The 15366-nt window shown below is 41.7% G+C and overlaps 1 protein-coding gene across 1 annotated transcript in view; it reads right to left on the bottom strand.

Annotated features, from left to right (window-relative positions):
* EGFLAM (EGF like, fibronectin type III and laminin G domains) overlaps positions 1-15366 on the bottom strand; it is a 200753-nt gene that overhangs the window by 101489 nt on the left and 83898 nt on the right. The window contains exon 6 of the mRNA XM_047729084.1: positions 14044-14179. Within this exon, the coding sequence (XP_047585040.1) occupies positions 14044-14179 (136 nt within the window). The remainder of the gene's footprint in view (positions 1-14043; positions 14180-15366) is intronic.

The following is a 15366-nucleotide window of genomic DNA, read 5'->3' as shown; positions in this document are numbered from 1 at the left end:
AAAGCTTGAAGAGTCACTGATCTAGTCCAGCCTCTCATTCTACCCATGTGAACACTGAAAAAAGGTAATTTATCTGAAGTCATAGAACCACTGGGTGGTATATTTTTCTGTCTTATTCCCTTTCTTGTGGCATTTTGACTACCTCGCCTATTGCCAATTTCATCTTATGTGGACATTCATTTTTCTTGGTACCATCAAACCCAGCAGGTGGCTGCCTTGGGCTACTCAACTGGGATATGATTAATTATCATCCGGGCACCCATGACAGAAGCTATATTCTAGGAGGCTCCAAGGAACTATAAAGACAGTTCCATTCTTAGGGAGTTTATAATGTAATTGGGAAATAAATATCTAAGGATCGGTAAGAAGCCAGTGCAAAATAGCATATTTCAAGTGTTATACAACTGACCCTTGAACAACATGGGGGTGAGGGTGATATCTTTGTGCAGCCAAAAAGCCATGGGTAACTCTTGACTCCCCAAAAGCTTAACAGCCTACTACTGACCTTATCAACAGCATTAAGTCAGTTAACATATATCGTGCATGTTCCATAGTACTATACTCTCTATTTTTATAATAAAGTAAGTTAGAAAATAGATGATGTTATTAAGAAAATTATAAGGAAAATACGTGTACAGTACTGTATTTATCATAAAAAGAACAGAAGTGGACCTACACAGCTCAAACCCATGTTGTTCAAGGGTCAACTGTATTTGAATGGCTCAGTGTGAACTGGAATGCTGGGGAAGGTCAAGGAGACCAGGAAGGACTTGAGTTAGATTTCAGATGTATTTGGGTTTTGATCACTGAAAAGGAACAGAGTACCTGTGCGTGGAGGAAAGACAAGAACAACATGAGCTCACTCTATGATCTGACCACATTAAGCACTAGCTACAGGGAAAATACAATGTGGACTATCCAAAGACAATACGGGCCCCGGAAATGAATGATCAATAAATCTATCTAAAAGATGGGCATAACTTATAAAAACACTAGCTATAAGTAGGTGAGTGACTATATGACACTCCTGTGCGTATCACACATAGTCAAAGCTTTCCTTATCAACCTCTACTTAACCAACTTGTAAAATTAACCAATGATCTTCACTTGTTCCCTCTAATTCAGCTAGTGGCTTGTCAAGAGTCAGTTGTGTTCATTTCTTAATTTCTTTATGATTTTTATGTTTGTTATTTAATGATGTTATTTAATTATATAAACTCATGAATATGAGTAAAAAAAGAAGTGACAGCTATGTTAAATGGTTTTTTTTAAAATATTTATTTATTTGACAGAGATCACAAGTAGGCAGAGAGGCAGGCAGAGAGAGAGAGAGAGAGAGAGGAGGAAGTAGGCTCCCTGCTGAGCAGGGAGCCAGACGCGGGGCTCGATCCCAGGACCCCGGGATCACGACCTGAGCCGAAGGCAGAGGCTTTAACCCACTGAGCCACCCAGGTGCCCCAAATGTTTTTGAAAGACTTGAAAAAGCTGAACATAATTGCCTTCGATGTGGTGTGTGTGTGTATATTTAATTATATATAATGAAATATTATTCAGACATGAGAAAGAAGAAAATTCTGCCACTCACAGGAGCACGATAAAATGAGGACATTATGTTAAGCGAAAACAGGCAGACAAAGACAAATACTGTATGATTTCACGTTCATGTACGGACTCTAGAAAAGTTGAACTCAAAGAACCAGAGAGTTGAATGTTGGGGGCCAAGGACTGGAGAATGTAGGACATATAAGAGGTTGGTCAAAGAGTATAAACTGCCAGCTTTAAGATGAATATTTCTGGGGATCTAATGTACATTGTGGTGATTATAGTTAATAATACTGTATCATATTCTTGAAATGTGCCAGGAAAGTCATTCTTAAGTGTTCTCAACACATGCATGCACACACACACAAGGGTAACTATGTGAAATAATAGATATATTAATTAACTTGATTGTGGCTATCATTACACAAATGTGTACATGTATTAAATCATATTATACACCCTTAAGAAAACACATTGTACAACCTAAATCTGTACAATTTCTATGAGTCAATCATACCTCAACAAAAGTAAGAAGAAAATCTAAAATAACCAGAAAAACTTTAGGAAATGCAAATAGTTGCTTGGGAAGTGGCCTTACAAATAAGATGCATGACAGAATAAAAATTCAAAATGATCTCCATATACAGAAACACCAGGGAAAAGCCAGTTCAAAAGGAAAATGTAAAATCTTATGTTTGTTTTTTTGTCGTTGTTGTTTTGTTTTTTTAAGCCAAAGGCACAGATATAAAGACAGAGAAAACCAGGTATGGCAAAAATCTAGGGGGAAGGCAGGGGGCACAAAACTGGACTTTCAAAATTGGTCACACACTCAATAGGAATTCTCTGGGCAAGGTGCTGTTGAACGGCCCCATGCCCATACCCTGGGGAGATGTAGTTTTTTAGGCTGATCACTCACCAGGAGGTGATCTGGACTCCTCTCCACTTGACACAGAGTTCAAAGGGCTGTATTTCTTGGCTCCAGACAGTGAGCATAGGACCGTGTCTTTACATGTGTGCCAAATGGAGATGGCAAAGACACCTCCATGATGTCTATAGTGGACTAGGAGGTCCAGTGGTTCCTTACAGGGAAGCCTATAGCAGCACTCGTCTCTCAACATTAAGGGAAACCCTTCCCTGATGGCACTTAGGAATGGTTGACAATGAAGCCAGCTGCCTTAAAACGGTCCATCTCTGCATCAGTGGCTATATTGAAGTGAAGCTGGATGACCATCAGGGATGGAACAGAGGCTTTCTGAACAGGATGGCAGGTTGGACTTGGTTCACTAACTCTAACAGATTCACAGTAACAAATATGTTTACGTATAGTAACCCAGTATACCCATAATAGAGGTATGTATGCATAGGACTTACATATGAGTACAAAACTAAAAAAAATTTCAAGAAAAACTATTTAACCTTACTCTATTCATTTTGCTGTTTTCTTTCTCTTCTTTTCTTTTCTTTTTTTTTTTTTCCCAGCTGGTAAGAACCCACTAAGTCGATCTCATCACCCACTGAAGTATCATGAACCCGTAATCTGAAAAACACTGGAATCAAAGTTGTTTTCTTTTTTCCTAGAATACTTAAGTTGGAGCGTTCAACTCTAAAATTCTAAGAATAAAGAAAGCACATTTTGTCAGACACGGAGAGAAATCTATGGCTTACTGTGTCGTACAAAGTGGCAAATGAAGACTGTCTCACTTCAAACATGCTCTAGATAAGTCATGCTCTCTGGCACTGTCTTTCAGTCTTTGGATGAGCCACATAAGACACACACGGGACACTGACCCAGGATACAGCATGCATATGTGCACACACACAACTGAAACATACGTCTCATAAAATAATCCCTAGTTTTACTATGTGTGATACTCTCTGATATTCTCTCTTCTGTTCTATTTCACTTTTGAAAAACTCTCCCTCAGGCCTCCTCACCTGGTCTCACTACCTCCTAATCAATAACTAGTCCCAGTTTGAGAACCCTTTCTCTAGAAAGCTGGAGCTGGGTTGAGGAAGGAAGTTCAAGCATCAGCCATTAACTAGGAAACTGGGCTAAGAACGGTTAAATCGTGCTAGGGAAATACTTTTGAGAACGGAATTCGTTGGTGCAGAAAACAGTCCTCCAGGGGATTCGGCAGGACATCCAGAATGGCCTTGACAGTAGAGGCCACTGGACTGGTCTGAGAGGGAGTGGACCAAAAGCCTAATTATAGTACGCCGGAGATATGTGTGGCCTCCCTCCCTCAGCATCCAACCTAACATCCCATGGTTTAATGTTTTTGGGAGAACCTTAGATGACTGGGAGGCTCCTTTCCTAAATATTTTCCTTCATGTTATTCCTTCTAAGCATCATCTCAGAAACAGAACTACTCTGCTCAGGACTCTCCCATGCCTTAAATCTGATTCTAATATTACACCGATTATATCACCTTCTAATTTTATATATATATATATCCTTTGGTACTAGGCTGTGAGCTCTTTAGGCTCTTTAGGCATGCTGACTGCGTTGCTCATCTCTGTGTTCCTGGGAAAGTCGGGGTGATCTTTCAAAAATGCAAATACTATCAGTCTCTCTCCTGCTTAACACTTCCCATAGCTCCCTATTTCCTTTAGGACAAATGTGAGCTCTGTTATTATGCCTTTCTTGCTCATAGTCTGACCCTTTCTTGCTTGTGGCAAGGTATTATGCCTTTACTCATCTAGCCTTATATCTTGCCTCACAGAGCTTCAGACTTTCTAAGCAATCCCAGGAGCATTTTCCTCTTGCCTCCAAGCCATCACTCAAGTAGCTTCTTGCGTCTTGACTCTTTTCATGCTGTGTCTTCCTCCCTTTTTCCTGGTTATCACCAAAGTGTCCTTCTTAGCTTCTGTAAGAAGCCTTCCCAGGCTCCTTCAAAACTGTGTCAGATGTCAAGCTGGTATTCCTCTAGGCCCCTGCACCACTCACCGCTTGAGACTACGCCCTCCTCTGCCTTCCCCACTGAATTGTCCAAGCAGAGACAGAGCTGTTTGACCCCTAAATCTCTTGTACATGCTTTGCACAAAGAAGATATTCAATATGTGCATGTCTGGATGAACACAGGCACATACCAGGTATCTGATAATGGTTGGGTAAGATGAATTGAAACAGCTTCAAAATTTGGCCTTAAGAATAACATGATGTCCTAAATCAGGGCATGGAAAGCTTCAAATAAAATTTTTTGGGGACACAATCATGACCACTTGTTTAGGTATTGTCTATAACTGCCTTCTTGCTACAGTGGCAGAATTGAGTAGTTGAGACAGAGACCATAGAGCTGGGAAAGCACAAAATACTATCTGACCCTGTGAAAAAAAGTTTGCCAACCCCTGATCAGAGACAACAGTCTTCACCTTTGTGCCACTTCAACCGTCTGAGGAAGACTTATAAACCCTTCTCAGAATAATATTTTTAACTGCATCAAACAAAATACTTAGGATCAAAAAAGATACCAATTATATTGAAAACACGGATCTAAATAATAAAAATTATGATTATGATAATAAGACATACATCTTTACTAATACATTAAGTAATAATACCTAGCAATGCATTTAGTAAGTACAATTATTTCAAAGTAGTGATAAGCATGACTGGAACCCTGAGATATGTTTAACAGTTGTAACGGGATAAGAACATACTTGTGATTCCATCAATGACAAAGCCACAGAAACTGCTAATACTACTGTGCTTTGTTGACCACATTCATATGAAAGGGAACATTAAATTTCGGTTGATAAGCTAAGAATGTAATTTTTGTCAAACCAAAGACCAAGGACCCCTTGAATTCTCTTCATGGGCCCCTTGGAAATCTACACACTACAGATGAAGAGAAGAGACATGATTCCACAAATTATCCAGGGCGAACACAAGAGGGGAAGAGAAAACCTCACACACGGAAGAGCCTCAGATGCTCTGTCCATTTTGCAGACTGGTTTTATGCAGGATTTGTTCGGTACTAAAATGAATTGCCAAGAAAAGTACAAAACCACTAAGTAGTCACAGATTAAAAAAAAAAAAGACGCATTATTTGACCTTCAGCTTCAGCCTTCTTTTTTTTTTTTTTAAAGATTTATTTATTTGACAGAGAGAAATCACAAGCAGGCAGAGAGGCAGGCAGAGAGAGAGGAGGAAGCAGGCTCCCTGCCGAGCAGAAAGCCCGACGCGGGGCTCGAACCCAGGACCTGGGATCATGACCTGAGCCGAAGGTAGTGGCTTAACCCACTGAGCCACCCAGGTGCCCCCAGCTTCAGCCTTCTTTATTAAAGAATTGGTTCAACCCAACCAAACGACAAACAGATGGATAGAATGGGGTGAATAATAAACTCAGCGGGCAATGTGTCCCAAGCAGGACAACTGGAGAGCACACTTCCATTGACAGTTTACAAATGGTTCCCAATGCGGTTGCACAAGAACTCAGTTTACGTGACCTCCCATCAATCTGACCCGGGGTTACATCAGGGTAACTCATGGTAGGAAGGATGGAATCCTTAAGGGATCGAATCGTGAAACTGTAGGTCAGACCTCTGCAAAAACATTCAGGACCATCCTTCCCTTTGAGCCTACGTGGAGGAACTTGCTGGCTTCCAGAATGGCTGGGATCAGGCACTAGTCTGGAAGCTGGTTCTAAGATCCTGGATTTGGAAACTAAAGATAAGAAAAAGGAATTTTTTTGTAAAGTGCCACTTGTTAATATGAAATCTCAGCTAACATCAAGCAAGCCCATTCTTGCTTATTCTGGTGGTGGTGGTAAGGAAGGCTTATACTTAAAGGGTGCAACTTCCTAAACACTTCTTGAAAGGAAAGGAAGATTTCTCCTTTTTTTCTCCATTATTCCCCAAATTAATTAATTGTATAAGAACAATTCTTTAAATATTTTAAGCTCTGTGCTTTTGGGGGTAGGAAAACCAACACAGGGCTACATCACTGTTAAATATTATAGCCGTTTGCCCAATTATTGCTAAAAATTCTAGTAAAATGCTATGAAAAAAGTTGGCAATTCACTTACATATTATTAAAAGCTCCAAAACACAAGTTATAATTCAATATGAAATAATATAACTAGGGGAATTTCCAAGTTAGTTTTACAGTTTGTATCATTTGAAGCATTGCCATATACCGATACTCCTTTAATGATAAGAAAACAAAAGCTATAAATAACTTGGGATGAGGGGAGAGGAGAGAGATGTACAGTCAGATCCATGTTGAGTTTTGCCTGGCTTACACTACTGTAGTTAGTAAGGTGTGTTGTGGCCTCTGAAATTAGTGGTAAAGGATTCATTGAGCCCCCTGCCTCCAGTTCATGTGTCAATACATTTCCATTTCCATGTGGCTTAGGGCAAAGAAAAGAACCAACATTTAAAAAAAAAAAAAATCTTCCATAAGCTACCTCGCTAAGTGCTGCACAGAAAGCTTTTCATCCTCCCAAGCCTCCCCTGGTAGCCACTGTCATTATCCATGCTTTACAGTGGCCGAAAGTAGGGCTCAGAGAGCTTGAGGAACTTGTGCAACATTCCAGCTAGTTTGGATATTCTCTAAACGCAATCCCATGACTGCTGTGTCCGAATGTTCACCAGCACCTATATGATGTGTGGTGTATTCACCCCAGGCTAGGTGCTAGGTTCTACAAAGGGGAGCAAGTCAAGATGTTGCCCTCACGTCCTGCCGAGGAGGACAGACCTTGGGCAAGTAATTAATTACAAGTGTGCTGAGTGTTGCAAGGAAATGTTACAGGTGTACCTAACCTTGTCTAGGGAGGGGGCAGGGGTTCAAGGAAGGCTTCCTGGAGGAGGTGGTACTTCAGCAGGGTTCCAGAAGGATGAATAAGAGTTAGTCAGGTAAAGGGGCAGAAGAACTATCCTGGCAGAGAATGGCAAACATAAAGACTTCTCACCAGGAAAGAACAGGGCTCTATACAAAAGCAGAAGATACCTATCTCCAAAGCCATAATAACAATGGTTCACACTGACAGAGCACTTTTGTGTGCCTGGACCTGTTCTATACATTTTGTGAGCATCAATGCATTTCATCTCACAACTCCATGAGGCAAATGAACTGTTACCCCCATTCTTCTGTCAGAGGCAAAGAGAAGTTAAATAATCCACTTAAGCTGACACAGCCTGGAAGTGGTGGGGGTGGGGGTGGGGTTGGACCAGGGATCTCGCTTCAGAGCTGATGCAGTACTCACCTTTGTCATGAGAACAGCAGTCAGTCACTGGGGTTTAGAGAGCAGATGGTCCAGCCTGATTTTATACATAAGGAAGCTGAGAAATGGAACTGAGCAATTTGTGCCCAAGTTTAGAGGCCGGCTCCAAACTGCGTCTTCTGATCCCACATCTGAACAAATTCTAACTTGAAAGATGAAACCAAGAATTGGATACTAAGTCTCAATTCTTTCTTTATTAAGTTTTTAATTCCAATATAGTTACCATACTGTGTTATATTAGTTTCAGGTGTACAATATAGTGATTCAACATGTCCATACAAGAACCAGTGCTCATCACAACAGGTGCATGCCTTAATCCCCATCACCTGTTTCACCCATCCCCCCCACCCCCCCCCCACCTCCCCTCTGGTAACCATGAGTTTGTTCTCTAAAGTCTCAATTCTAAATGAGAAACTTTAACCTTCAGAGTCTGTGACCTTGACCATGAGTCAAATCACATCATCCCTTAAAACTACTCAAGGAAAATCCATAATCCATTCAGCTTCTATTCTGAATCCCAGATTTCATCTTCATTTTAGTAACAGCCTTTACAAGGTAACTTCCTGTGAGCAAACTAATTAAATTCATTTGTTACTTGCAGATTAAGGAAGAGTTTTTGATGGGATGGAAAGACAGATGACTTTGACAAAAATATCAATTTGTGAAATATTTTAAAATCCATCCAAGTGTGTATGACCTTAAGATTCTCAAGAAAAACCAATCTGTAGGCACTGCGATCAGCTTAGAAGCAGCCCTGTGTGAAGATGAATTTTGCAAGTCTTATTATGGAAGGCATCTGCAACGGACCAGGGAATTACTTAAGTAGAAAGGTGTGAACGGGAAAAGAGGAAACACACTGCCTTTTCTCCTTTATTAGTATAACTATCTTGGGCTGACACTGAGATCAACACTTCTTGACCAATGTCCTTAACACATACATAGAATATTTTAAACTTTCACATGGACTCCAAATAAGACAGTGATGACTTTTTTTTATTAAAAAGAGCCACTATCACTCATATGTGGAATTTAAGAAACAAAACAAATGAGCGAAGGGGGAGAGAGGGGGCGGGGGAAGACCAAGAAACAGACTCTTAACTGTAGAAAACTGATAGCTGCCAAAGGGGAGGTTGGTGGGGGGCTGGGTCAAGTGGGTGACAGGGATAAAGGAGGGCACTTGTGATGAGCACGAGGTGATGTATGGAAATGCTGCATCACTACATTGTACACCTGAAATGAACAGTACACTCATGTTAATGAATTAGAATTTGAATAAAAACTTAAAAAAATATAACAGCCACTGAAAGCTTTATCTACCCTTTCCAGCAACTATCAAAGCAAAGCTCGAATAATTTTAACCCATCATGTCACACATACAGAAAAACTATACTTAAGTTAAATGAAAACTTTAACCCACCTGACAGATAGCATACGTGGGGCATGGCACCCCAATTGGAACATCAGAGATAAAGAATATTTTTCCAGGCCTTCTGTTTTCATTGCCACCATAGGATATATTTTTTTGCTTATGAGAAAGGCACTTACCCTGGGGAAATTCTTAGGCAGAAGGAGAAAAGTTTCTCAGATATTTATAGCCAAAATATTTCAAATCATAGGTAGCTATATTTATGCTTGGTTCTTATTTTAATAAACAGTAAGTATTGCTGCCCCCAAAGAAATTTTCAGTATCACTTTAGAAAAAAAAAATTCTCCTTCACCTCAAATGCAGGACTTTTTTGTTTTATAAAAGCAGGTAAAAGTTTTAAAAACACTGCAAAATATCTTACAGCATATAGGCTTACTAGAATTTGCCTCTTCAAATCTTTTCTACACTGATTAAATATTTTAAAAATCTACTCTTAGCGAGGAAGTGAAAAAATAACCCTCGGGCCAACTTCGGGGGGAGATCAGAAGATTATGTTCATCTAAAGCTTCATCCTCCCTGAGCCAGAGACCAAGTCACTGAGAGCACTGCTTCACGGGGTCACCCTATGGATGTCCTCCATTTTAAGGAGGCAGAAGTTGAATGAGAAATAAGAAATTTGCTTCTCTTAAGCCTATGACTCAAGAGAGCACCATAAGTACATAATGTCCACTTGAAATATCACCAAAACCAGCAAACATGCAGTCAGAACCCCCCTACCCTGGTCCAGTATAATTGCTGTGGTTAATCTTTTACCAGCCAGTTAAACGCCTCTTTAAAAGCTTTTTGACAATTTCTTAACAATGCCTTTGAAATCATCATCCTCACTGAATAAGAAGAACAACCGATGTATAAGCGCCTACCAAGGCAGAGAGAGGCAGGAGAAGCTCATCTTCCAGAGACAGGACTTACAGGGGAACTGAAATCTGAGGATAACTCAGGAACCTGATTTCTACAGTTTCTGAGCCTTGGTTCCCAAAGGCCTGCCTCTTGGCTACAACAAGAAACTTTCAGCTCACATAAAGCCTGTCCCAGATGTTTATGCAGCAGGGACAGGTATCTGGGCAAAAGGAACTGAATATTAACATGAAGCAAACCTTTCTGGGGAAAACAGAATAATGACTAAAGACCCCCCAAAGCTTTTCATACTAATTGCAGTGTCTGATTTAGAGCTCACAAAGCTCTCTCTAAAGATATCTGTGAGCACTCACTGGAATGGGATAGGCTCTGAGATGTTTACAAATGAATATGGGGATTTATTCTGTGGCCAAACATTAAATACCACAACAAGTTGTGAAAGCTTTCATTCTGGAACAACAGCAGCAAACAGCAGCCCAAGAAGAGGCCTCACAGTCCCTTCCCAGCAGGGATCTGGGAGGGCTGAGCCTGTGCACCCACCATCTCAGAAGGCGGATCACAGACATGAAAGGGACATGTAGGGTTTCACAAAAAGAGCACTGCGCTAGAAGTCAGGAGATTTCTGATTGTGTTTCTGTCCCCAACCCATCATCTTTACCTTGGCAAAGCAATTTAAGCACTTGAGCCTCAATTTCTTTCTTTGTAAAAGGAAATCATGGTGTGGAGGGAAGAAAATGAACAGCCATTAAAAGTCTATGATGTAGAAACACTTTGTAAAGACTGTAGCCAACAATTCTGCAATGAGGGTTACAGCAGCTTGCTATTAGAGAGGAGGAAATGGAGGTTCTGAGGTAAAATCATTTGACCAGAGTCAAAAATTCTGGAAGAGATAATAGAGGCAGAAATCTTAGCATAGGGGCTGGATCCAGGGGGCAGGAAGCTCTCCCCATTTCACCTTGTTCCTTCCATTTGGAACTCCAAGATGTCCAAGAACTCTGAATTCAAAGCTAGTTTTCCAGAACACTGTAAAGTTACATTTGTCAAGGTAATTTTCTTTTTTAAAAATTAGCAGTTTGTTAGAATGGTATATAATTTTTAAATGTCGATATATAAAAATCTAGGACCTAAGCCCTCAAACGTTAGACTGCTCTGAATGCTAAAGTGCATTTTTCTTGGTGAAGAAGGATTATTAAACGTAGTTACATAACACTCCTATATACTGTACACTCTCATAGGTTTTAACATCTACAAAGCTCTTTCTCCTATGGGATTGCAGCCAATCCTCCCGACCACACACTGTAAGGCTGGAAGATAACCGTATACTGCAGATAAGGACTGGAGGTCAATGTTTGGGGGGCCCACATCACCTCCCTTTGTTCCACTTCTGGTTTCAGCAGCAGCTGCAGTGTGAACCTCTCCTTTGGACGGGCAAGTCTGAGAGGAATTGTGCATACTTCAGGAAGAGTTCAGTGAAATCAAGCCCCCATGGAAGACCCTGTTGCCTGCAGAAGTGACTTCGGGAACTCAGTTATACATCCTCCTTCCCTGTCTCCCTCTCCCCACCTTCTCATTCTTGCTTCCAAATAAAATAACCGATGTGCTCTCAAACCACTGTATCTGGCCAGCCTGTGGGGGGACCCCAAACTCTGAAAGGCACTGAGGTTTCAGGACAGGAACTGACCCACGCCTGGCTTCCGGGCTGGCAAGTGATGGTGAAAGAGCTTTCTTCCAGTTCTTCTGGTTCTAAACTCAATGAATCCCTTCCATTGTCCACGTTCAGTAGGGCACGTGGGTTAAGAAACTGCAATTTCTACCTTTTGCCAATATGTGAGACTTAAAACCAGTTTTCAAAATACATGTTTTAGCACAACATTAAAAATAAATGATAACCATCATATTTGCTGGGGGCTACATAGATGGCCTGCTGGGCTACCATGAAAAATTTTGCATTTCCCCAAATTTCAAAGTATTACGTTTTGCTTTGCTGATGCTAGACAAGTGCATTAGAAATGTTAAGTTCACCTCAGAGTTTTAAAAGAATGAGCAAGCTGAAGTTTTAGGACTCTCAGTGCTTCATGTTTAACTACTAACAGAAAAAGATTAGAATCTTTTCTACCCCAGGCACACTCAGGCTTTGCCTACCAAATTTCTTCAGTGGAGGGCTGGTAGATAATCCTCAATAATGAGCATTGGTCTGGAGCTTTCCAGTGGGCATCCTTTTCCCCACCTCATTTTCCCAGCATCTGCTTTGCCCCTTTTACATTAATAGCACCACAATTTTCCTTGGAGGAACCAACCCTTCTACACTCTCTCAATCCATGTACTTTGGTGTAAATGACCCACAGGCCCTAGTTCCAGAGTTCAGAATATGAGCAAATGCCTGATCAATTAGTGTAGCCTCTTCCCTGGCCACAGTGGTTGTCTTAGAGAGAAGGAACCCAAGACTGGCCAGTTAGAGTGGACACTGAGACTCCAATGGGTCCACTGAGAAATGGCCACTCTTTTCCAGGGGGGACTTATGCTAGAGGATGGCAAGTCTCTGGTGTCTGGCAGCCATCTTGCCACCACACCAGAAAAGCCTACTTGAAAATTCAGCCAATAAAGGGGAAAGCATAGCCCACAGATGGAGGGAGACAAATGGCTGCCTTGGCACATATTAGATCCTCCCCGAACCTAGATTTGCCACTGGACTTAAGAGTCCCAGCAGTCACTACATTCCTGCCTCATCTTCCAGGCTTCTGCCACCTGCTAGTCAACAAGTCCTGCTTGAAATGAGCTCTGTCCTCAGGCATTAAAGGGACTCAGAGCAGCACTTCTCTGAAGAAACAAGGATCTACTGTCCACTGTAGATGAGAAGGCTAGGAAGTCAAGCCACAGAGCAGGGCTAATCAAAATCTTGGCAGAATCATTTTTTTTTAAAGATTTTATTTATTTATTTGAAAGAGAGACAGTGAGAGAGAGCATGAGCAAGGAGAAGGTCAGAGAGAGAAGCAGACTTCCCATGGAGCTGGGAGCCCGATGCGGGACTCGATCCCGGGACTCCCAGGATAATGACCTGAGCTGAAGGCAGTCGTCCAACCAACTGAGCCACCCAGGCATCCCTTGGCAGAATCATTTTGTCCCAGCTTCAGATAGCTTCGGGAATGAGGTGTTGAACTAGTCTCTTTATGGATCCATGAAGCAGCAGGCCTTAGACAAACACCACCACCTTTACTGGAGGGAACACTAATTCCCCAGACCTGTGTGCATCCGCCAGGGGCTTCGGTTCACACTCTAACTCAGCTAGAGCTCAGAGGAAGGGCCTTAGATCAGGAACTCCTTTTGTTTGGTGTGTGCATGTATGTGTGTGAATGGGGGGGCGGGGAGGGCAAGGCACATGTGTGCCTTGTTTTTGTTTGTTTATTTTTGCTTACAATTACATAGTAGCATTGAGAATCCATGTTTTTCTATCTGTAAGATTTTGGAAGAATTCCTCATTACTCTTCTACCCTCTGATAAGCTAAGTAACAAGAACTGGAGAGGTAGATAAGAGGAAAAAGCGGAAACCAAACCAAGACACCTACCTCACGGTATTAAGGATGTGGAGGAAACAATGACTTATATTTGTTTGTTTTCCCCCCTTCCTCAAGAAAAATCATCAAATATTTAAACTTCAGGTATAATGTTCCAAAGCCAGGGAGGCAAGTTTCAAGCTTGAAATGTGGGCAGGTGTGTTAGTAATGATGCCTGGGGAGTTTTCAGAGCGTAGGACAGTCCTGATGGTAGAGGGGAGATGAGGAAGACGTAGGGTGAGCACTGGGTTTACCAGGTGACCTGGGTCTGAAGAGGTGTGGGGATAGGTGCTGGCCTGGGAAGAGAGTATAAATATAGGTCTTCAAGCCTTTGGCTTCTCTTAAATACACGTGCAGTGGAGATAACTCTCCACATAGTATTCTGTCATGTTTGGAACACTTGAGGTCAATACATACTGTTTTTGAGTGTGACACACAAACTTACCTGATGAATTCCACAGAATAGTACTGAATCGGGGAGCTTCCTTCACTCTTTCCAGGTTTCCAAGACAGGGCCACCTCAGAATCTGAGACCACGGTGACTTGTGGCTGCTGGGGTGCTGTCGGAGGCAGGCAGGAATCTAGGTGGGACAGCAAACACTTAGAGTTGACTGTCGTCTTTGCTGCTGAAGATGTTTAATATATAAAAAGCACATGTGCTTCCTACAGTTTAAACATCTCTATTCAGTATGGACATTGGGGAAGGTATGTGTTATGGTGAGTACTTTGAAGTGTGTAAACCTGGCAATTCACACAGACCTGTACCCCTGGGGCTAATAATACATTATATGTTAATAAAAAATTAAAAATTAAAAAAAACAAAAACAGAAACATCTCTATTCAGAACAGTCTCCAAATCCAAGCCAAATGAACACAGAAAAATAATCACAACTGAATATACCATGTAAAATTTGAAATGAGAACAGGGCTTCCCTCCTTCCCTCAATGCTGTGGCTGAAATCTAACTAAATTAAGACCACGCCATCATCTCTGGGACACAAAATAGAATCCCTTTAGAATCCTCAACTACACTCCCACCTCCTAGTAACCTTCCATCTCTGTTTGCATGTTGGAATGGACATTCGCAAGGAAAATGAAATGCATAACATTACTGTCACTCAAGTTCAGTTTTGTGCGTGTGTGTGTGTGTGTGTGCATATGCGAGTGCACACGCATGTGTGTGTGTGTAGTGTGTGTATGTTGCCCCGGCCATCAGAATGCATACCAATGGTAGGATGTTTGGGACATGCCCTACCACTCTCATGTGTAAAGATCTAAGAGTCACCCACAATCTTATCGCCCCAAGGAAACTGCTATTACTATTTTCATATCCAGACTTTCACATCTCCTAGCCTTTACTCACACTATTGCTTATGACGGAAACATTTTTTCTTGCCATCTCTCCTAGAGGAATCCTATGTAGTTCTCAAACTTTGGGCCAAAAATATGAATCTTTCTAAAATCTTCCCTCAGCCTTGGGGTGGAGGAGGGCTCCCTCCTGAGTGCTCCAGAGCCCGCTCAGATGGCCTGGAGCTGCTCACCTACCATCTACTTCTCCCTCCACAACGAGCTTGTGAACGGTGATGATGGAGCCACCTTTGTCCCCTGGTGCCCAGTAAAGCGCCACTTTAATGAGCCTTTGTTGGGTTCCCTTTGCCTATAAAATCTCCTCCCCCACTCCTTCCTCCCCTTCCTGATTCCCCCTTACTGATCAGTCATTTTCCCAGGGAATTCTCACCTCACCCCTGCATGGGATCTCCCTTTACAT

Source organism: Lutra lutra, chromosome 5 (genome assembly GCF_902655055.1).
Source record: "Lutra lutra chromosome 5, mLutLut1.2, whole genome shotgun sequence".
In the NCBI taxonomy this organism is placed as follows: domain Eukaryota; kingdom Metazoa; phylum Chordata; class Mammalia; order Carnivora; family Mustelidae; genus Lutra; species Lutra lutra.
This window is presented reverse-complemented; position numbering and strand designations above follow the sequence as displayed.